At 36.4% G+C, this 23,525-nt stretch overlaps 1 protein-coding gene across 3 annotated transcripts in view; it reads left to right on the top strand.

Annotated features, from left to right (window-relative positions):
- Positions 1-23,525, top strand: part of HIBADH (3-hydroxyisobutyrate dehydrogenase) — an 86,215-nt gene that overhangs the window by 6,231 nt on the left and 56,459 nt on the right. For all 3 annotated transcript variants that reach the window (XM_053944584.1, XM_053944592.1, XM_053944602.1), the window contains 3 exons: positions 1,591-1,751; positions 6,072-6,181; positions 8,615-8,736. In XM_053944584.1, coding sequence (XP_053800559.1) covers positions 1,591-1,751; positions 6,072-6,181; positions 8,615-8,736 — 393 coding nt within the window. The remainder of the gene's footprint in view (positions 1-1,590; positions 1,752-6,071; positions 6,182-8,614; positions 8,737-23,525) is intronic.

Raw genomic sequence — 23,525 nt, 5'->3', positions numbered from 1 at the left:
TACTGGTATTAAGGGCTAGAGAAAGAAAGATGCTTAAAACCAGGGCTTGAAGCTCCTCAGGAAGTGGAAAGCTTTGGGCTAACTAAAGGAGCAATTTTAGATTAGTGCAAATGAGGGACTGGGGAAGACTGACTCATAGAAATAATGATAAGACTTTAAGATGATTGTTATGGCTGATGAGGCTGGTTTAGGCTTCTTGTTCATTTGTTCCCTGGTTTTGACATGTAGCACTTCTTAAAAAAGCAATGGGCTCTTTTCCTGACTTATCTCAGTTTTCACTAAGCATTTTCCCAGCACAGATTTATTTTAAATTGTGCTATTTCTCTAGCTATGTAATTGCTGCAGGCATCTGTGGAAACTGTCTCAGACCAAAGTTCTCTCAACAAACCTGATTTATTAAACGTGGCACTTCCAAACAGTGCTGCAGATGAAAGAGCATGACCATTGCTGGCTAAGAAGGAGCTTAAAGTCAGAAAGACTTTAAAATGATTAATCAAGTGTTATTGGCCTAGAGAGGATTCTTTGCTAAGTATTGAGACCTCTTAGAGTCTTGATCCAGCTTAGGCACATTTTCTGTATGTGCACTTCAGAGCTACAGTATTTCTGTAGTTAGTTAGCTTTGTTTCTGTCTGCTTAGTTGACACATACTTTAGTGTTTATTCTGCATAACTTTTTCCTTTGTCGTAAAGGAGAAAGTATTTTATGTAATTGGCAAAGAAATCTAGTCATTGTCAAATTGTGTTGCCTTTGGATTTGGAGTGTTTAGAGTGATGAGATAGTGATTACAGTAGATGAATGCCTGCAATGCTGCTCCTATCCAGAATTTGATGCTCATTAACTTCTGAGAAAAGATAACTGACTGGAACTGTAGTGTTTTCCACAGGTTGTAGGTTAGGCTTTATAGTTCTGTCTTGATAGTATGGTAAATAGAATACAGAGGTTGTTCCTGTAAAGACTTCATTTTTTTTTTATACTATATTTTATTCTAATATTCAGTATTTAAACTGTGGTTGCATGGCTTAAAGGATTTGCCATGATTTACTATGGAGATTTTCACCTTTAGGTTAGTGGCTTGTGTCTGATTGCAGGATCAGAAGAATCTGTGAAGGGCTGCATGAAGTTAAGTGACAGCCTCTGTCCGTTTCTAGAGAACATGTGCTGCATCCCATGGCTGCAAGCAAAGTTGCAAATAAAGAGTCTGTAAAATATATATAAAATTGGACTTTGCATATCCAATTTAGAATTTAGACACATAATAAAACACAGACAATCCTGCATATTTTAAGTCTGCATTTGAGCTCTTCTTGGATCTTAGTTTTAAGTACTGTATTTTTTTGAAACACCCACATTTTCCTAATTACAATAATTTTCTTTGATATGTAGAAAAATCATTGTGGGATGGTATTTGTGGCCCAATGTGTGCTATAATTTAAAGTTTAAATTATGTAAAATAGGATTCACACTTGCACTGTTTTTAAGCATAAAGCTGTTAAAATAATTGAAAACAGATTACATGGTAGCTTTTAGTATGTCATAGTTGTACATTAGTCTAAAATACAAATATATTGATGTTTATTGTTTTGGAATCAGTGTGTTCTAGGACTATGGCTTCCAAAACCCCAGTTGGATTCATTGGGCTGGGTAACATGGGAAATCCAATGGCAAAAAACCTGGTAAAACATGGATATCCAGTTATTGTGTATGATGTCTTCCCAGAAGCTTGCAAAGAATTTCAAGACTTGAGTGCTCAGGTATAGTAACAAACTTCCTTATTTCAGCAATAATTGTGTGTGTTGAATGGTTCCTGCATGCAATGCAACTAAATAATCTGGGGTTTTTTCTTGGTTAAATCACAATCAGAACTAAAACAGCACAATGAATACAATCTGAATCTGTGAAGTTTCAGTTAGAGCAAAGGTATGATTCTATGCCAAGTTATTTTCCTGCTGTTAACCAGAATTGCTACGTTGTCAGAATTTTCTAGCTGTCTTTTTTTCCCCCTCTTTTTATGAGAGTAGGTTGATGGCCTGTTCTATCACCTCCCGCTTTCTCCTGCTTCCTTCTCCCCCAGGTCTAGGTAGCCAGTGGGCTGCTTTTCATCTGGTTCCTGCTTTGACCTTTTCAGGTTAAATGACCCTAGTTAAAAATTCCTGCTGGCATAGCTGTAAGGGTTATAGGGACATATGAGCTTTCCTGCTGCTTCAAGGTGTAGTCCTCAGGGGCAGGGGGAAAATCTAATTATTTAAGTGCTTATTCTCTTGGAAGCTAGGATATGCTGAGAGAAGAGGAAAAAGGAGGGAAGGAAATTGATTATATTAGGGAGCTTTACCTTCCTGCAATATACCCTGCAAAATCTTGGCCCAGTTCCAGCCAGTCCTATTACTTTTCTTAATCTCTTAATACCTTCAGAACCCATTCTCTCAGGTGGTTGTGCCATTTCTATGTGTCTGTAACATGTTTGAATGGTTTTGACATACTTCAAAGCTGTCACAATTTAGACAGTTGTGGGCAGATGGATACCTGCTTAAAACACAGAAAAGAGGAGTGCAGTGCAAAAATAAACCTGTCATGTAACAACGTAGAGGATAGAAGGGTATTTTGCAGCAGTGGCAAGGAAATTGTAGGTATGTCTAGATAGAGGAACTGTGTGCCTTGAAAGTCTTAACTGTTGAAGCTAATTGCAGCTGTTTTAAATAATGAGACATCCAGATTCCTAAAAGATAAAATGATACCACACATCTGTTAGTAATTAATTGCAGCCACCCTTGAATAATTACAGAATCTTGGCCTTAGGTGGGAAAGTAAGCTTTTCACCTCTTTTCCTAGCTTCTGTTCCTATTTTGTTAAAGCAGCCAAGACCCTCAGGCATGAACCAAACCTGTCTTGAGTAACACTGGGCAAATGGAAGAGGCTGTTTTGAACTGTTGGTTGTATTTTTAATTCGTGTCCTGCAGTGGGATCTCTTTCCTGTGGCTGCCCACGTTGATAGCTTTTTGCCTTTGTAATAGAATCCTCGGCATTCACTGCAAGACATAACATGTGATAATAAAGGTGAACTGTAATGCCTTTAAAAATAAAGTCCAAGGAATGTTTTAAGATCATAAATCACTGAGAGAATACATGGGTAGGCTTAAATACAAATAAAACACACTTAAAGAAAATATGTGAACATAACTTCCTCTTCTTGATCTATAGGTGTAAATCCTACTCCAGTACTTTTTTCAGGAGTTGAAAACTTGTGGGTCCATGGGGCCTTGTAGAAACTGCTGTAGAAGGAACATTGGGCTCTAAGGGCTGCTTTCTCTTTGGTCTGGCTGTAAGGGTAAAACCATCAGGAGTGTTACAGAGGTGAAATGACCCCAGGAGACGGTAAACTTAGCCAAATGTCCATTGTTTAAGGCCAGTGCTGCTACCAAGGTGTATGGCAGATGCGGGATGCTTGACCATAAGTCTGCACAATCTGCAACTCCGCTTTCTTTAGCCACTGAAGTAAACAACTGGGATGTGGTACATGTCAGAGAGTGGCCACCCTGCTGCTAAAGGTGAATAGTAAGAGGAAAACTGGCTGAGCACGAGCAGGTGGAACTGCTTGGGGTGAAACATGGAGAAAGTTGGAAGGCTCACACAGTGGAGTAACTGTGTGTCACACTTCAGTTTACAGGTCTTTGTTTCAAAATCATATCACAGATTTAGAACATTGAGAATGTTACTGGAGTCGCCTGATGTATAAAACATCATAAAAATAAAGCATTCTTTAGTGTACAGTAAGAATGGCATTTCAGGCAAACAATAATGAATTGACCTTCTGTAAAAATAAGTTAAACAAAATTAGGAAGCAATTTGGAACAAATACAAGCAGATGCACATATTGAAGGGCAGTACCAACAACTAGCAGTGTGCAGAAAAGTCTCTCCTATCCAGCTGCATACTGCAAAAGTTTGCTTGAACTAAACAAGTATCAGAACATCTACAGGCCTTGGTGGGCTGCTACTCTGAGCTAGAATAGTCTATGTTGGTAATAAACAATTAGTTTTGGTCTGTTTTTTGAAGTTATGCACATATTCTTAATGATTTCAAATGCTTAATGTTTTATAATAGCTTCCAAATCATTCAGCTTTGTTTTTAAGACAGAAAGTCCCAAATAAAATGAAGGTTTTATATGCTGCTTATTGAACCAGGGAGGTAGATTTTTTTCAGGCAGTATTATTCATATTTGTTAACAGTACCAAAAGGCCAAGAATGTCTATTCTCACTTTTAATTCCCACTTTGTTTTGCTACTTACTTCAAGGTAGCAGAAAGTTTTTCCTTTGTATGGTTGTAGAAGTACTGTCCCAGTCTGTGTACATTTTTTATCTAATTTTCTTCATGTAAAAGCCATCTTAGTATTTTGAAATACATGGAAGGAATAAATTAATTTCTGTTTAGATAACTACTGTACTATGTCTTCTTTGTACTTTTTCTGCTTAAGAATTATTTTAAACTGTAGCCAAAACTCAGCTATCTTCTAGCTACATAGCCAAGTAGAAAATTGAGGCTGATGTTGTATTTCAGTTGTGTGCCCAATATAGTATGTTTTTCAGCTTCTGGCTGAAAAATAAGAATGGGCCACTGAGTCTTCAGCTGATACCCTCCAAACATCTAAGAATACTGGAGATCATAGTTTCAAATAAGAAGACATATATAGATTCAGGTTCCAATTTCACACTTCCTCTCTCTACCTCTAATAATACACATTGAGACTGAACCAAACCAGAGATAATCAGAACTACAGACAAAGGTACCATACTTCATTTTAAAGAGATAGGTTCTCTCATCTCCAGGGAGGCAAGTCATAAAATCAGCTAATCAGATATAGAAGGTTTGCTGCTTATAATTGCCTCGTTTATTCCTGCTAACCTTTGTTCCTTAAACTAGAGCATGTTTCCTTTTGTAACTGTGTAGTATGCCAGATGTTTTTTGTGGTATTAACTTTTTCTTTCAAAACAAAATCTGCATGTTTCTCAGTCCCATCCATGCCATTTCTTTGTGTTTTTTCCCCTAAGAGCCTTGTTCAGTGACTATATACAGTCTTCCCTTGTTTAGTTCATAAGTCAAATACAAATCAAGAAGTTTCTTATGCTGTATCCCAGAAGTCCTTCAAGGTTAAGTTCCTTCAACATTAATTAAAAATGAATGAAATTAGATTTGATCCTTGTGGGCTGAAGATAGAAGAATAAGCTGTAGGTTTCTTGCTATTTTCCCTGGGCTCTGAATGTGCTTACAATGCAATTTTAAAGAAATTAATTAATTCAGACCAGTACTGGACAGAAATCTTACTGGTAAATGCCTTTTAAGTGAAACTCACAACATAGCTGTCAATATTTCATTTGTTGTGTATGTATCTTCAATACTATACCGACTGCCTCTGAAAGTGACTTCAGAACAGTAATATACCTTTCAAGTTAGGTGTGATTATTTAACAACTAATACTTAATAATATATTTTGAAAATTGTTCAAATATTTTTCATGAAGGATGCTTGAGCTGATAATTTTCCATTTTAAAAATGCCAATTGTAATATTTTGAGAAACATCAGTTAGTTTGTCTGATTTCTTTTAAGGTGAGTCTCAGAGGTGAATTGAGTATTTTTTTTTCTTTTTTCCTCAGTCTTCGTCTCTTTTAATGCCGTATATAAGACAAGGAAAAAAGTGAGATATGTGTAATCCTTTCATATTGTCCCTCCTTAGAAACATTGTAGAGCAGTATTTTCTATAGATGCAGGATTTGTAGTAAATTGAAGATTTATGAATGGGTTGATGGGATGAAAACATATACCCTTTAGCAGATGTTGTGGAGGAACTTCCAAGATAGGAGATCCTTTTCATTTTTTAAAATTTTTCTGTTACTGTGTTACTGGATCCAAAAAACCAATATTTTCATCAGGAGAGCAGTTTTTCTTGTGTTTTAATTTTTTACCTAGCTCAGTTGTGACCAGTGAATACTAAAACCAAACTCATCAAATATGTCTGACATCTCTTTTTCAGGAAGTGTGTAAGCTTATATTGTTTGGGTTTTTTTTTTTCTTTAAAAGGTAACAGAATCCCCAGCAGACGTAGCAGAAAGAGCAGACAGAATTATTACCATGCTGCCTTCTAGTCCCCATGCTAAAGAAGTTTACACAGGAGCAAATGGAATTCTAAAGTAAGACTTTTTTGTAGTTTGGAGAATTTCCACTCATACTCAAGGTTTGTCTGATGATTGCTGTTGTTGTAACTCTTCCTGTGCCTTCAGGGCACTTAATTCAATGTTCTTTGTTCTGTCACTATTGATATTTCTAATTATATGAATTCTCTCATACAGTGCTGCTTTTGAATGGCTTTTGGCTAAAGTCTTTATTTTATTTTCAGTAGAATAATAATTTTTGTGCATTTCAGGCAACTTAACTATTATCTGCCTTTTCAGTTACATGGTTCTTTTGCCATAATGTAATGTATTACACTCAAGTACAACTAGAATATTTGCTGGCAATAATTATTTGCTAAAATACTATTTTCTTTAAATTGAAATCCTATAAATACAGTGTTCTGAAGAGACAGCATTGTGTCTTGTGTTGTTAAAGTGTATTAACAAAGAATAGCTGACAAGACTTTCTTGATTGCTACTCTTATTATCTGTTTATTGCAAAAAAAACCTTAAGATTTTGTTTAATGTGAAACAGTGTTTTTTAACTTTTGTGGAGGGATTTCCACTGAGCCTTAAATCCATAGTCTGCAGAATTCTAATGCTCAGAGTTTTTGAACTTGCCAAATCAAAAAATAAATATAATTTAAAAGTCTGTTCTGGCTACCTGTGCACTGCTCCTGGCTGGCTAAGTCTACTGGATACCTCTGAGGATCATGTAGGCTCTTACAGCTATCCAGGTTAATAAGGTAAAGGAAAAAAAACATACAGAAGACAAAAGTATAGTAGATATTAAAAAATGATGATGCCTTTTTAGGTATTAATTTTACAGTATTAAGATGCAGTGATACGAAAATTGAAGTAGAAGAGAGGGATTTCTGATGTTCTTACTATATAAGAATAATAGTTGATTCTTTCCCTTATTGTCTGTAGTTTAATTCCTTATAAGGTAGGAGTGAGGAGATCTAAGATCTGTAGCTTAGACTCTTCAGGGAAGATGGGTACTTGCATCAGCCCCACAAAGCTCAGGAAACAGCTGTGGGAGAACTGTACCCATGATGGCAGTGGTTTGAAGAACGATTGGCAGTATGCACTGATACAGTACAGCCAGTTAATCTCTTGAATACATAGATGTGGAAAATCCAGCGGGAAACAGAGGATGTGAAAAGCAGTCCTATGCTGCTGCAGTTTCTCAGCCTCTGTCTTAAGAGAAGAAAGTGTAATTTGACAGTAGTGAGTAATTGTGGCTCTGAGTGACCTGGTTTGATTTTCATAATTTTCTGAAGCTTTTAAAGCTTTACAGAAGAAAACATCAATAATGTGAAGTGTTTAAAGGTTGAGTTAGTCATCCCCCTGTGTTACCAAGGAGCCTGTGCCACTGTGACTTCTTCTGAACATAAGGGGAGGTGATGTAGTACCTTATTTGCTGCGCTGGTTTTTGTTTGCATGTGTTCAAACTAACTACAGCAGCACCAGGGATGAGTTTTGTGTATGTGACACTGTTTGAGTCTGGAGTTCCAGTAGGGTCACAATGTATGTCTACATTGAGAGACTATTTCCAGCAATCTGGGTAATTCAATTAAGTGAAATCCACGGTACTGCCAACAGCATGCAAGGTGCAGTGGATCTCTTTATCTGTCATAAGTAGCTTTAAATGGGACACGTTTTTATGACTGAAAAATTCTGGTGTTCAATTTCATGGTGATTGCTGGTCGGCTGGACTTGAAATCATGGTGCAGTTCAATGGAAAGAGGGATAAAATCAACTTTTTTGTTGTGGAGGGCATTTAAAAAGTTCAATTTTTTTAAATTTCAGAAATTTTATAATCTTTTTAAATCAAATAATGAGCTTTCTGTGATCTACAGTTTGAAATACAGATCTGCCTAAATGTACTGGCTATCAATGGGAAAACATTTTTCTCCATGCTTCACTTCAAATCTTCAGTAGGCTTTTGTGGTTTTACTTATGATCTTTATGTAGAACAAATTGTAGAATGATTAAAAGAATGCAATCAGACCATTCTAATAAGAATTTAAGATATTGCATATATAAAAAGAACATTTTATGATTATATATTAAACTTTAGGCTGTATCAACAGTTGCTTAGAATGCATCTTAGGTGATCTATATATTATATACTGCTCAACTTGTGTAGTGGAAGAATTTCCTAGTGCAACCTTTTTGAGTAATTTTTAATAGTGTTTAAAAAGAACATCCTTTTTTGTGTTCAGCTTTTATTGGGCTTTGAGTGGTTCAAAACTGCAGTATACATACTGAGCAGATCTTGCTCAAGAAGGTTTAAAACTCTGTGTTTACTATTGTACCAAAAAATGTCTGCACATTTGTCATGCTGATGGAAGCCAGTGCCATGGTAATAGTTGCAAATATCTTCTGATAATAATAATAATAATAATAATAATAATAATAATAATAATAATAAAATCTTTATTTTAGGAAAGTGAAGAAAGGCTCGTTGCTAATAGATTCCAGCACTATAGATCCAGCAGTTTCAAAAGAATTAGCCAAAGCTGCTGAAAAAACAGGAGCGGTTTTCATGGATGCCCCAGTTTCTGGAGGTAAGTCTTCATTAGCAGTTTACCTCATATTGGACAAGTTGTCTCTTTGTTTGCAGTTTCAGTCACCTATTTGTACCCTTGTTGCTATAAGTTGCTTTTCTTTGCTGTATGTACAGTATTCTGTTTTGTTGTTGTTTAATTGCGTTACAGATATGTATAACAGGACTATTTTTAGGATTTAGGAGTATGCTTTTGTGCTACACTTGGAGAAACAGCTTTCTTGGGATACGATACAGTGGTCCTTTTAATTTAACTTCTTTCATAAAGTTGCATTTATATGCAGTTATTCACATTTCTTTAGCCTCCATCTGTTTCTTCCTGTTAGGGAAAAGCTGGTTGTCATTAAGTGTTTCTGTTGCTTTTTCATTAATTAAAAACAAGATAATGATGTGAGGAATATAAGATGTCTTTATCAAAAGAAAACAGATTTGTCTGGTTTTAGAACAACTGAAGAATATGGGTGATAATTGTCTATTCTTAAAAGCTGCTAACTATTGATCTCTGAGTATTTAGTCTCTTGTAAGAAATAATATATAGCAGGCAAGACTTCGTAATTTGTGGACAGAGGAGAGCAGAAACATAAAATTAGTGTTTTGATAACAAAACCATAACTGGTCCTTTCTATTGTTGAATTCTTCTCCTAAACACCTGGAATTAGAAGGTGAGGAAACCTCATTTTATGTGGGAAAATCTTAAGGTTTTTACATTCCAGTCTAAAAATTAATGTAACTGGCATTTTGAGAACTCTTTGTTTTCCTGATGAATGTCAGTGATGAGCAAAAGCTAACAATCTGTTTAATTTTCAACTGGGAACTAAGGCAGGATTTGACTACATACTAGAAGTCAAAATTTTCATCCAAATTCTATTGGCAAGTAGGCAGATGCAGGTAGGTGATACTGAAGAATATAATGGAGAAGACAAGATTCTTGCTTCCCAGCCAAAATGTTAGTTCTCTTTTATAAAGCTAGATAGCTAATCAGCCTAGGAAGAAAAACCACAGAAAAAATGTATTGTGGGCAGATTATGTATCTCTCTGAGCCTTCTTTTTAAACACAGCATGGCTTTCTGCTTATCAGTTGGGCAATTCTGACCTACTTCTATGTTGTTTTCTTCTAATCCCTTTCTGCCAAGTATGTTATTTTCTCAAAGGAATTATTTACCTTTTAGAAATACCTGTAATTTATTTTTATCTGTAAGTTTTTGGTGTAAGGCTAACTATAAAAACAAAGAAGAAAAGGAAAAGTTTGATTCTGAAAGAACTTTAGCTGTTTAGGGGGTTTTGTTCCTTGAGAAAATGGTAAGGGCAAGACAGAGTTAATATGATAACATATAGTTGACTAGTATGAATACAGATGGCTTTTTTGGTGTTAGTGGTTTATCTGAATGGTGACTAGTGTCAGTTACAGATTGAGGGATATCCTGTGTAAGGGGGAAAGAATAGACTTAACTTTCTAGTCCTTAATATATTTGTGAAGCCCTAGGAGTGCTCTGTACAAATCATGTTTAAAACGGGCACTTGCTAGAAATGTGGAGAAGTCTGTTGGAAAAAAATCTTTAATATATGCTTTGTTATTTCCATCTTTCAGTACCTAACACATCAAGTCTTTGGGGTATTTTTATATGTCCTGACTGCATTGTTGGCCTTCAGACAAAACACTAAATGGAGAAGCATGCTCGGCTCTCTAGAAATTGGAAGGCACTATGCTGTTGCTGTGCAATGCAGTAGAGTTGGCAGGAGTTTGAAGGAGAGTGTTTGTGGGACAAAGGGAGGAGGAAGAGAAAGCAGCGTGCCTGAACTGACCTCTTTAGAGCTGTCTGTTTACTAGCTGTTATTGGCGCAAAGCTCCACTTGTGTTTTTAGGTATTTGGGTGTTGCCTGATGTTAACATTCATCTGCACTGTGAACAAATTCACAAACTAAATAATATTTTGAAAATTGCTTGGTCTGTAAGCCCTAGGGAGAGAGAGCGGTGATTTTAATCCTGTTCTGACATTGCAAATGAAGAATCTTTGGGCATAGCATTAGGATCAGATTTTAGTGGCTTGTTTGCAGTCTTTCCCCCAAAAGATTCTTTCTCTTGATCTTTTTCGGATGGACCAGCATGCCAGCTTAGTGCTCTCTTCTTCATATGATTGGCCTACAGCATTTATTTGCAGCTTACAGTCAGTACCCATTAAGTAGAAGTTGATGAACCAAGTCACTATAGTATTATTTTGTATTAAGTGACTTCAGAAAATACTTCTCATCCCCACAGTTGCATGCAGATTAAGCTGCTAATGCTGTCTAGAGATAGCAATCGCTTTAGCCTGGGATTAGGATCTCTTGCAGGTCCACATGAGAAAGTTGTGTCATGGTTCCCAGTGCTGCCCTGGTTTGTGATCTTTTTGTGAGCATGGGACAAATGGGGAAACATCTTCAGAATCCATGTTTGTTTGTTTTAATCTAGACAGGAATATTATCTCTTTGCAAAGATTGGGTTCTTCATCTTTGTATGTATAAAAGTATTTTAAAGCACACATTATCACAGAAACATATTTAAAACTCACTTCTGTTGGCACAAGATTCTACTGGCTAAGTACAGGATCTAAATTTAGCCTTCAAAAATTGTGTCAAATTTGTCCTCCCACTGATTTCAGTAGAAGTATGATACAGATTCTCACCTCATAATCCAGAGCTAACTTCACTAGTGGCTTCACTGATTCTGCTATAATAGTCTTTCTCTTTAACTCAGTATACAAGATATTCATTTCCTAAAGTACATTGGCTGTTTTGGTTTTTTTTTAATTATTTCTAATGTAATTCTTTCTATGTTATAAGCATTGTTAGTGGTGAGACACAACCTTTTCAATGTCTTTCCCCTTCCACTGACTGTTGAAATTATATCAGCCCTGTATCTGCTCAAAAGATGTTGTAGTACATTCTACTGGAACTTCACAAAAAGATGTGACAACTTGATTTGTTTTCTCATTTTGGACGTATGAAATAAAGTTTTCAACTCTTTTTTAAGTCTGGTTCTTTAAGATCTGATAATGAAACTTTAGATCTTCCTCCCCACTGTATCCTTTAGACAAGAGAATAGTCAGTTAAAAAGTCAGACTGCTAATTGTTTATTACAGCTGTCATATAGAGAACTGTATTCATGCTAAAATGGTAATAAAGAGTAGAATAAAAGATTTTTTTTTTAGAAACTGTGCGTTGGAGGTGGCTAGAAGAGGTTGTTGTTTCTATTCCAGCTGTCATTTCAAACTGTTTCATCTTATAGTACTGCTTCCATAAACTTCAGCTAATCATAAAGTGATGGAAACAGTAGTAGTAGTAACACTGACAAGTTAAGACTTCAGGTCACTGATAACATAAAGTATAATGTGAGTCCTTGAGGGGTGCATTGCAGACTTATTCCCTGCATGGCCAGCTCTCTACTTAATATGGAGCAAAGGAAAAAAAAATATAAAAATATTAGAAACACTCTAAAGCACTCTGGAGATATTTTATTTTATTTATTTCAAAGAGCAATAGATTTCAGGGTACTAGCTTTTTTTTTTTTTTTTCTTTTTCTTAGAAAGGGCACTTTCCTAAAATAGGAGAAGTGAATTACGTGTTTCTCTTACTTGAACATTGAAGGCACTCAGTGCTGTGCCTTTTCCTAGCAGAGGAGTTAAAACTTTATGCACACCAATATTTGCAAAGATTATTTGAAAGACTCTTTCAGACTAGACTAAATAATAGGAAATAGGATTGAGTAGTTCAAACATTGCATCTCTTAGCTTGTAAATTCTGTTGTAATAAAGATACATAATCAATATCTTTGCCAGAATTAAACTGATTTAATAGACCTGTCTTTGTTGGGGAGCCTTTGTAGAGCTACTTGAACTGGCTTCATTAAGTTGTGTCTGCTTTGTTTCTTCAGCTTTGTCTACTTTTAGAGAAGTGCAATCTTATGAGGAAGAGTTGGTGGTAATTCAGTGACTCTAATTTGAGACATCATGCATTTTTAATAAACACAAAGAATAAAATAAGAAATGTCCTGAATTCAGTGGTATAGAGGTTTGGTGTGATTTTGGCTTTCTGGTCTGCTAATGCAGTGATTGGATTTGTTAGGATTCTTGAAACACTACAAAGATAGAGGAGGTACATGAATTTAGAACTAGTATTTCTGACCTATCCCCCTCAATAGCAGGTGTTTTTGTTGGCAAGGAAAAACATCTGAAGGCGTAGTAGTATTTGCTCCATTATCATTTCTAGATTTATGTTTTTATGCTTTATCTTTAAAGCCTAAATGGGGGTGCTCAGAATGGCCACAGTGTTCTCTGTGTTCCTGGTACTGAGGATAACACTTCTACCTCACTTGCTTTGTCCTTCCTCAATCACTATATGCCTTGTGTAATTTTTTTTTTTTCTTTCCTGACATCTTAATTTCTCTGTTTACATTTTTTGCTTAATGCATTTGATCATATTAATTTTTGCATAGTCTGTGATTTAGGGATGGTAGTAGAAATTAAAATGTACAACTTTAATACTAAAGGTAGTGTGAAAAATATTACTGAGTTATTCTGAAATTTAGATGAGAGAAAATAATGCAGAAAGTAACTGATGACAAAAAAAGGGAAGAATTGGCTGAACTGATTTAAGGAAGCTGAAATGAGGATGAAGAAGTATTTTGAAATCTGAGATGCTTAAAAAGCTTCTGATTTCTAATAACTTATGGTTTAAGTTGTATAACAGTCCTTTTCTGTCACAATAAATCTAGTTTAATAGATCTCTTTTGTTGGAGAGAAGAAAGAACTGAAGATCTTGAAAATCTTACACATTGGTAAAATGTATATTTTGACGCTGGGAGGGGAGGAAGTATAAACCTTGTGCAAATATCACTATGTTGGCAGCAGCTCCTGATGCAGAAGATTTAGGTAGTATATTTATTTACGTGCTGACTTTGCAAGGATATTTTTCTTCTGTAAGTCTATTATGCCTTTTGTATTCTCTATAAAATAAAATAAAAGGTAACAGAAGGTAAGGAGGAATAAACAGAAATGTTGAGAGTCTCATCTAAAAATATTCACTGGGGTGGAGACAACTATCCTACAATGACTAAAAGGGTGGAATAAATTGTTTTATTAAAGCATATTGTATATTTTGGCAATAAAATTGTGTGTAGTCTGGCCAAATAGTGACCAATGGGCAGAGAAACATATCTGTCTCCATTTATTCGAAGGTGTAAAGATGAGTTATTCAAACTGGCTCAATGGGACATAACCAGGAATAATAGGCTGGAAATCATTAAGGAAAGAAAAATGCATGCCGTGTCTACCAGGAAAGATGTCTTAACGACATTCTTCATCGACTGTGGAATAATTTCCAAAGGAGATGGTTGAAGCCAAATATCTCAACATGCTTTAAACTGTACTGGGCAAACTGCTAGGAACTATTCTGTAGGGAAAAATCTACGACTGGCAGGAGGATGGCTACATGATCTAATCGGTCTTTTCCATCTCTAATGTCTACAATCCTGTTGTGTTCTCACACATGGTGTTCAAAAACAGTTAAAGGAAAACTGTCCAGATGGAAGTTAGAAATCCCTGTGGCACTCTTTGAAAAAGAGTAAGGGATAACTGCAGAGTTAGAGCCAACATTCCTTCTCTCAGTAAAAATGGTTCTAATATTCACGGCTGCATGTGAGTTGTTACCACATTCCTAATAACTGCTCTGTTTGTTTGTGGTTATTTTAATGCTAGTATCTGCCTCTTCCTGTCAAATGTTCTGAGATACCCAGAGTAAGAAAGATCTATAAATGCCAGCCTGTCATAAGTCCTAGGGAATAAAAGTTAATTTAATATGATTTTTAAATTTTTGATTGCTTCTCCTAGGGAATGTTTAAAGTTAAGGGGTTGCAGGTGGTGTTTGGGAATGTTTCTGGAATGAAGTGATGACTTTGAAGCTTTATACAAAGTTTGTTTTGGTTTTAAACATTCATGGGCTTCTTTTTCTCTCTTTTTACTCTTTCAATGGAGTGCCTTGTTCAAAGTGTGTATTTTTCACGTAGTGAAAAAAAAAAAATTAGTGTGATTTTGGGACAGTGGGGATGATGAGCACCAGACCTTAATAATCCCCTGAATCCATATGAGTCCTGATTCTGCACTGTGCTAAATGTGGATGGTGCACATGCCAGTAGTGAGCCCAGCACCAGGCACACCAGAGCAGGAAGTCCAAACTGGAAGGCACTGCACAGAGTAGACTGGGAGTGCCCTGTGCCTGCACAGTGCCCATCACCATGGGGACAGCCCCACCAGCTACGAGCATCGGAGGTGCCACTGGAGAAAATGCAGTTTTCTCTGAATCTTAATAAAGAGCAGTTGTACTTGTAATTCAGTGTTGCCTTAAACAGATTTTTTTTTCAGTTTGTGTGTGGAATTCTTGGTTTTTGGAAAAAAAAAAAAAAAGTCTGCAGAAACGTGACTTGTCAGAACCTAGAATGTCCCTCGGACACTCTTGGATGTTCGGGCCCAGGTCAGAAGCTGGCATGCAGCTGGAAACCCCTGTGGCTTTGAATCTGATCCATGGAACAATTTACCAACCTTGCAGGAAAAACAAAATATCACAAAAGTTTAGATATTATAGTAGAAGTAGTCACAAAGTGGAAGGAAGAATCTTGAAACCACTGACTAAGCTGGGATAGAGTTAATTTTGTTCCCAGGAGCTGGTGCAGCGCCAGATATTTTTGTTTTAGAATGAGAATAGCATTTATAACACATTGTTGTTTAGTTGTTGCTGAGTAGTGCTTACTTCAAGTCAAGGACTTTCAGTTTCCCAGCTTTGTCAATAAGGAGGTGCACACCAAGCCAGGAAGGAGCACTGCCAGGACAGCTGACCTGAACTGGCCAGAGGCTTATATTCCATTGCATAGAACATCATGCTCAGTATATAAACTGGGGGAATTCCCTGGGAGGGGCTGATTGCTGCTCAGGAATGGGCTGGACATTAGTCAGTGGAGCAACTGTATTGTGCATCACTTGTTGTTCTTGGGTTTTATTTTGCTCTTTTTGTTGAGAGAAATTTTTGTTGAGAATCCCTTTTCATCACCATTTAAAAATTATTATTTATATTATTATTATAATTATTATATTTTATTTCATTTATTAGACTGTTCTTATGTCAATGCATGGATTTTACCTTTTTTTATGTTTCTCCTCTCCATCCCACTGGGGAAGGGTGAGGGTGAATGAGTGAGGGGTTGCATGGCAATTCTTTGCCAGCTGGGGTAAATCACAACACTTATTTAAATGGACTGGGCCACTGAAGACGTGGCACAGCATAGAATTACATGTTTTATTTTGTCTCTTATTCATCAAGGGAGATCTGCAGATCTTACACTAGACATGTGGAAAGAAACATTAACATCCTAAGTTGTCTGAACCTTAGGACACATCTTAGGTCTTGGGACACATTTGTGCAAACTGCTCTGTGTTGAAGAACACTCCTTTGAAGGCTCTTTAAACACTGAAGCTAAAGGAGCAAAAAAGAAAAGAAACAAACCCACATGGACTAAATTTTGCAGGCAGGGACAGCTAACCTTGTCTTGCAGTGCAGGCCTTTGAAAGTAAATTACTTGTTGATCCCCATAATATCTGAATCCAGGATGAATAGGAATGAAAGCTGGTATTCTATTGACCCCCATCTGGATGATGCTTGTATTCTGGGTTCCTTGTGTTTCATTTTTAAAGTCATAAGGATGAGTTGGCCAAGTACTGGGTTTATTTTTGACAATATTATCCTATGATCTGGAGCCATTCTAAGTCACTGGATCACTGCAAAATGTTGCCTTGTAGTGGAGGACATTTTTATGTTTTGAAAAGAGTATTAAGTTGTGTGAATAAAAAGGGGGAGAATGTTCTAGCAGAAGTAATCCCTCTGCACTTCAAACAAATACCTGAAAATTATTCCATAGCGTTTGGTGTAGTACTGCCCATTGTGAGACAATTCAGTAGCTTGTAGCTTGAGCTTTTGTCATTAGCAGAACAGCTCCTCCTTAATCCACAAGGAGCACATAGAAATACCAAGATTTCCTAATTCTTCCTTCAACCACATCTTAAAAAAACATGGTTTGTATCATGAAATAAAATAGTAAGGGAAAGAGTATTGCCTTTTACCATTAATAAGCATTTAGAATCCAGCTGTCAGCATACGAACTATTCAAATGTTCACCTTTTGGTTTGTCCAACAGTATTTAGTCCTGTTGGCTCACCACTTCAGTCTACTGAAAAGTGGAGGACAGAGGAGAGTCTTGCAGTTCCAGAGCTGAAGAAACAGTTTTTAACTACAGTTCTCTTCATGCCCAGCACAACATAGGACCTGAAGTGGGAAAAAAAATATTTACTGCACTGTATTTGACCTATAATTTTAACAGTTAAAATTTGGTTCTTATTTTATTTTCTGTAGTTTTGCTGGGAAAAAATCCCATTGTGTGGGATTTCCTAAACTTTATACAGCTTTAACTGGTATCTCTTTCTAGGAGAAAATTAAGAGATGGCTTGATGGGAACAGAGTAATGCATGGAAATGTTACCCTGTTGCCATACCTTCAGTTTCTCTTCCCAGTCCTGTAAGCAGTTCTGTTTTAATTATTCTTTGTTGTGGAAGAATATTAAATTTTTTTTGTGGTAAAATGGGGGTTACAATGTGAAACAGAGTGGAACACTTTAAACTCTTTACTTATTTTAAATCCATGTAATTTGATAGTATCCTGCTATGTTGTTTGTCCGCTGGTAAACTAACAGGGTTAGGGTTTTTTTTAATGTGAAGCTTAGCAAATTGACAGGAATACTAATCTGACATGTAATTATTATCCATTTGCTTTATTTAATAAGTTGCTGCAAACTGTGTAAGATCCTAGTTGCTCAGTAACCATATAGTTTAACCATACACAGCCAGAAATGTGCATTTTGGCTGTCATTTTGTTTTCAATCCGTGTTTCCATTGCTTTCTGGGAATGTATGTGGGAATGTGTGGGTTGTGGCTCTTAGTGTGTTTGCCACAGGGAGTACAGGGACAGTCATGTTGACTTTTAGCTTTGGCTGAGGAGCATACTACTTGTGTTTCATTTGTGTTAGATTTCTTGGGTTTGCTTAAAATTGTGGATTTCATTATGAAACTAACATGAAGGTAATCACAGTTAGCTGTTCCAACTTGGTTGATTTCTGAGGTCCAACATTTTTCTGATCAAACTACTTCCAGAATTGCTACAATTGCTAGTCATCTGAAAGCAGTATTTGGTAGCAGCTAGATGCTTTTTGTCTTGAATAAGGCATTTTATGTCACATCTGCAGGAAGAACAGCAATTTCCTTCCTCTTTTAAAAGTTGAAGGACAGCTTGAGAAAGGAACCTTCAGTAGGTTATCAGCATATGAAACGCTGTTGTGGTAGAGCCCTATATTTTTAAACTAGGAGTGTGTCTGACTTTCCTCTTTCTGCCGATGCTCATCTTAGGATTTATATTAGTGGGGAGTTAGGGGTGAGGCTGGGGCAGTGGTAGGGTTGTGTAGCGGAAGCACTAAATGAGAAACTGATGTGAATTTGGCAAGCAGGGAAGTTCCTGAGGTAGAGCATCCTCTTAACGGCCTCAGCCTGAATCTTGGTTGCCTCGGAGGGCTCCCACCCTGTCCAAGATGGAAGTTCCTGCAGAGAGCCCTAATAGCACCCCTCCCTGCCTCAACAAATCGTGTTAAGGCATGGGACTTAACTGCTGTGAAACAATGCAAAAAATTCCTCCCAGGACCAAAATGAACATACTTGATCACCTAAATGCATCATTCCAGTTGCAGAGCAAGCTGGACTACAGGAAAGCATTTCTGTTAGTAGTGTGACAGCTGGTACACCTATTAAAGAAGAAGGTTACTGTTAATCTGTTACTGTTTGGTCAGTGGCACTTTTTTTCCCACTGTAGTAACATGCTTAGCAATTCTTAACACTAAATGTGACTATGTGCACTTATTTAGTATGTTGTTTTCTTTAGTAGACAATTACACCAATCTTGAATGGAGCATTTTTTTGGTTACTGGGGTAAAGGAATCTTAGGAGATTGAAACAGTAGGCAGCAAAGCTTGTTAAGGAGGTTTTTATTTTACAAGCCCTCAAGAATTCAGAATATCGCTTGCTTACTACTTTAAAAAGTCCAAATGTCCTTATAGACTCCATTTCAGAGCCAGCATCAAATCTATGCTATACTTGTCTAAAAATCCAAACATGCACTCTTGGCTGTTACTGTTTACTGAATCAGAACCCTACTGTTTCTACTTGCACTGTATCTAATTTATCGTAAGTGACCGCAAAAACTAGAATTATTTATATCTTGGCACCTAACAGCTTCACTATAGTTAAGGGTCTGTTGGCATTTCCATTATAAACCTTCCTTTGAGAGTTTTATAACTTGGCGGTTTTACTTTTGCTTCAGGCTCAAATGTGCCATTTTCATCCAAGCACAAATTCTTCTACAGAATTTCATTTAAATCAGTTTGGCCATTATTTATTTTAGAGTGTGTATGTTGGGGAGTGGAAGGGAACACACTATTTAATTTTGGTTTCAGAAGCTTTTTGGTCAGACTATATAATGAAAGAAAAAGGGTGCTTTTTATTTTAATTTGTAGGGATTTAAACCTTCCTTGGATGTGTTGGAGTTACTAAGCCCATGTTTTTTCAGGTTTCTGCCAGTGCTCACATGCAACACATCCACTCCCACTCGTCCACCCATCTCGCCTGCCCCTGCCCAATGACATGCTTTGAGGAAGCATCCCCAGGCTTCTGGCAGAGAAAGCTTTTTTGGGGAAGTGGATGAAGTAACATACAATGGGTGTCCTGTTGAGAGGCCTTAGGCCAACCAGTCCAAGCGAGGAAGCAGATGGAGCTTAATTGGAAAAAGACGGGCTGAGTGCAGTTGTCAGTCAAATGTAACCCTATGTGGTTAAGAGTGGCATTTCCTATGGCTCTGCCATTTCTTGTGGGATCTGTGTAAATTACTACTTGGGTGCAGTAATTCTCAGAGTCTAAAAGTGGTGTAAGTTGCCATTTTCCCTTGCTCCTGAATGCTGAACCACAGAGGATTTCAACACTTTTTTTTAGTCAGAAATTCTTGCCATAGTACTCAATTATTATGCTAATTAAATTCTTGCCACACAAATTATAGGTATCTATAATGTTTCAGTACTAATCATAGTAATGAAGTACCACTGTTTTTTTGCACAGTGACTTAAGAGTACAAACAAGGGAAATGGTGTACAGAGAGGTAGAAGCTTTTATTAGACCAAATAATACAGCTGAAAATAGAAAACAAGTTTCTGAGTCAGTTCTTTCACCACATTACACAAGAAGCAGTAAAGTACAATAGTGTTTGTTTTTTTTTTCCTTTGCTATTGAATTACAAGAAAAAGCTAGTCAACAGAAAACAAAGTAGGGAGAGAATATGTGGTTTGGCAGCTTCTTGTGAACTCGTACTTTTGGGATCTTTTTATTTCAGGTAATTCATGTAGGTTACTGATTGGATAGACAAGTAATGAAAATGCTTTGTTGTATTTTGTCTTCTGTTTTATTAGCAAAAGGTAAAAGGGAATCATGAGTATAATTATGGCAGCAGATACAAATAGCTTTTTGCACCATAAAACATTAGAGCCCATTGAAGTATTTGAAAGTCTTCTTCATCTTGCTTTCCTCTGTCTAATTCCAGAGGTTAATGAATTCATAGGTCAGGCATTCTAAATTTTAAATATTTTAGGGACAACTCATTTTAAATTTTATTGGTCTATTTTTAGTTTGTTGGTATTAACATTTAAAAGCACAGAAGACTTAAAAGTTTAGTATTTATTAAAACCTGCAATTTTCAGCTTTGGAACCTGAAAACAGAAGCTTAAATAAACAGCAAATGTCACAAGACATGTGATTAGTTGATCGCTATCAAAACATATTTTAATAATGTTTTCTCTGGTATCCCTTTATTGCTATGGATCAAGAACTATAAGCTATATATGCAGTCAAGGCAAAGAAAATCATTAGAAATACCTTAATAGAACACATCTATAAAGCTCCAATTCAGCACATAACATTTAGACATCTGCTTAAGTCTGTCCAATTGAATGGGAATTTAGTGCAAGTTGAAGAGGTGTGTCCTTGGTGTCTGTTCAGTGTCTGTGGTGTAATCTTTCTGTCTTACACTACCGAGCTGTTGTCTTTCAAACTCCAAGGTTGCAAAGCACTGTGTAGAACTGACATCCTGGGCATGACTTAACTGGACTTTTCATGCAACTATAAGCTAATTCTTTAATTTATTTGGCAATATCTCTCATCCTCAACTAAACATACGGGATTTTTTTATTTGGTGTCACCTAAGTTCAAGGTTTTATTGTTTGCTACTTCCAGCAGCTAACCTTGTTGATATATTATTTAAACCCAGTTGAAATATAACTTAGTACAATGACTTATACCCCTGTCTTGGAAATGGGATCATACTGAGTTAAAATATTTTATGGTTATTTTCAAAGCACATCTGCAAACATGACCTTGAAACAGAACTAGGTATTTAGGCTTTGCAAGTTGTTGCATTTCATGACTGCTCTATTTCTCTATCTTCAGCACAGCAATGGCTGATTCACTTTAAATTGTGTCCCTAGCTTCCTAACCTTCTAATTGAAGCAGAAATAATGTCCATTTTTCTTCTCCCTTCAGCAGTAGGAATACAGCTGTTTCTCATGAGGCCACAGCTGGGAGTGAGCATTCTTGAATCTTTATCACTTTATTGTCTCTCAGCATCCACACTGGTGATGAAATAAGACGCATTTTCTAAATTCAAGGTGTTGCTCTGGATTTCCAATGACAAAATAAGTTAATTCTCCTTTCCCACCAAAATATAGTATTTTTATAGTATCTTAGGGAAGCCAAGAAATTTAAGCGTTGCGATGAATATGTACTTACTGTGATGGTAGAACTCCATAGGTTTTATGAATTTAAGTAGACTGCATGGAAATTAAGCTTTGGGAGGGAGAAAATAAGGTGTAAAAGTCACAGTTCAGCCATGAAGGCCCTATTTGTGAGTGTCACACGTGGGCTTTCACATTTTTCTTTTCCTTAAAAACAGACAAAAGTAAACAAACTAAAAAATGGCCAGAAAGTTGTAAACATGTGCCCAAAAAAACAGCTTCTGTTGTTCTTTTTTGTGTTCTAACTTTCATGTATTTGTGAAAACCTCTGGAATTTTTCCCCGTATTTGGAAATTGTTAATATTGGCTCATAACTTACCTTTATTGTGCATGTGCACTATACAAGGATTTTCAAAAGTGTACAAGTGTTTCACTTTCAAAAATGTTCCTGTAAGTAAGTTCAGTGGGAGATTATTTCCAAAAATAAAACCTGTAGCTTAAATCTGAAGTTACAGGAAAGACATACAATAAATCTGGTGAATTTAATTGATGATAATTAAAATGCTGTCAATAAATTTAAATAACTGCTGCTCCTTCCTCCTTATATTGACTCCATGTACAGCTCAGTTAGCAGCAATTTCTTAGTCTGAGCTTCTTAGTGAGCAGAAATGTTTCAAAATTAGCTTTGTGGACTTTTTTCTTGCTTTCCCTAGTACTGTATTATATTTCAGATCTCTTATTGACATAGAAATGTGAATAAGGATCTAATTACAGTTCTTTGCTTAATACTAAGCCCAATACTTGGCATAAGGTTTGTCATAAAGTTTTCTTTTCTCTGCTTTGCCATGACCTTAACTTGACCTAAAATTACTATTTCTGTAGGGATTGCAATGGCTTAGGCTCAGAAGGGTCCTTGTCTGTCAGTTGGTGGCTGCTTGATGTGTATTTTGCATGACTTCACAGTGTCTGTACTATCAGTTCCTAACAAAAACAGAACTAGTTCAACATGTTTTAATGGACTTTGCGCTAATCTGCTTCCATATACTCAGTGGAATAGCAGAGGCATCTAAGACATGGTATTCCTCTTTTTAAATAATACATGCTGGAAATACAGTAGGTTTATGATATCTCTGTCTGTTTCATTAGAAATCCATGTAAAATACTAATCATAATTCGTGTTCCCTCATTCTTTCCACATTTAGGGGTGTTACCTGGGTTTGGAATAGCCAGCTGCCTCAAACACTATCCGCATTTTTAAAGGAATAAGAAGTCTTGGCAGACACTGGAACAATTAATTGGCTTTTTCAGCCAAGTCAGGTTAGGAAAGTATTTTGTGGGGAGGGGGCCGGGCAGGAGGGGAATACAACATCCTGGTTTCAAGTTTGACTTCTATTAACTCTTTAGGAATGGTAGTCAGACTTCTTGCTAAGCACAATACTCTCAATTTCTGACAAACGTGGAATTTATTTAAGAGAAAAGTTTCTACTATACAGGACAAATAAGCTTTATTAAAAGGAGTTGCCTGGCAAGAGGTGGACAGTGCTAAATCTAAATCATGATGGATTTAAAAATCTCTGAGGTGAAATAAGCATTAGAATATGTATTAAAGAAGTCTAACCTCCTCCAGTATATATGTTTAGAAAAGAATGAGGAAGCTGGCATCTGAGGCACAGGATGACAATACCTTCCTGTTGAGTTAGAATAAAATATTTCCATGCTGGACTTGTTCACCACATTTAACATTTTGACTTATCCACGGATACTTGGTTAATATTTAATTTCTAGCTTCATAGCTTTGTTTATTTTCATTCCAAAAACAGAACAAGTACTAAACATCAAATTTTAATTACCTGTATGGCCTTGCATTCCTGAAATGTTTTGTTTGAAATATCAGA

Source organism: Vidua chalybeata, chromosome 1 (genome assembly GCF_026979565.1).
Source record: "Vidua chalybeata isolate OUT-0048 chromosome 1, bVidCha1 merged haplotype, whole genome shotgun sequence".
Classification (NCBI taxonomy): Eukaryota; Metazoa; Chordata; class Aves; order Passeriformes; family Viduidae; genus Vidua; species Vidua chalybeata.
The sequence above is the reverse complement of the archived record's forward strand: the minus strand, read 5'-3'. Positions and strand labels throughout refer to the sequence as shown.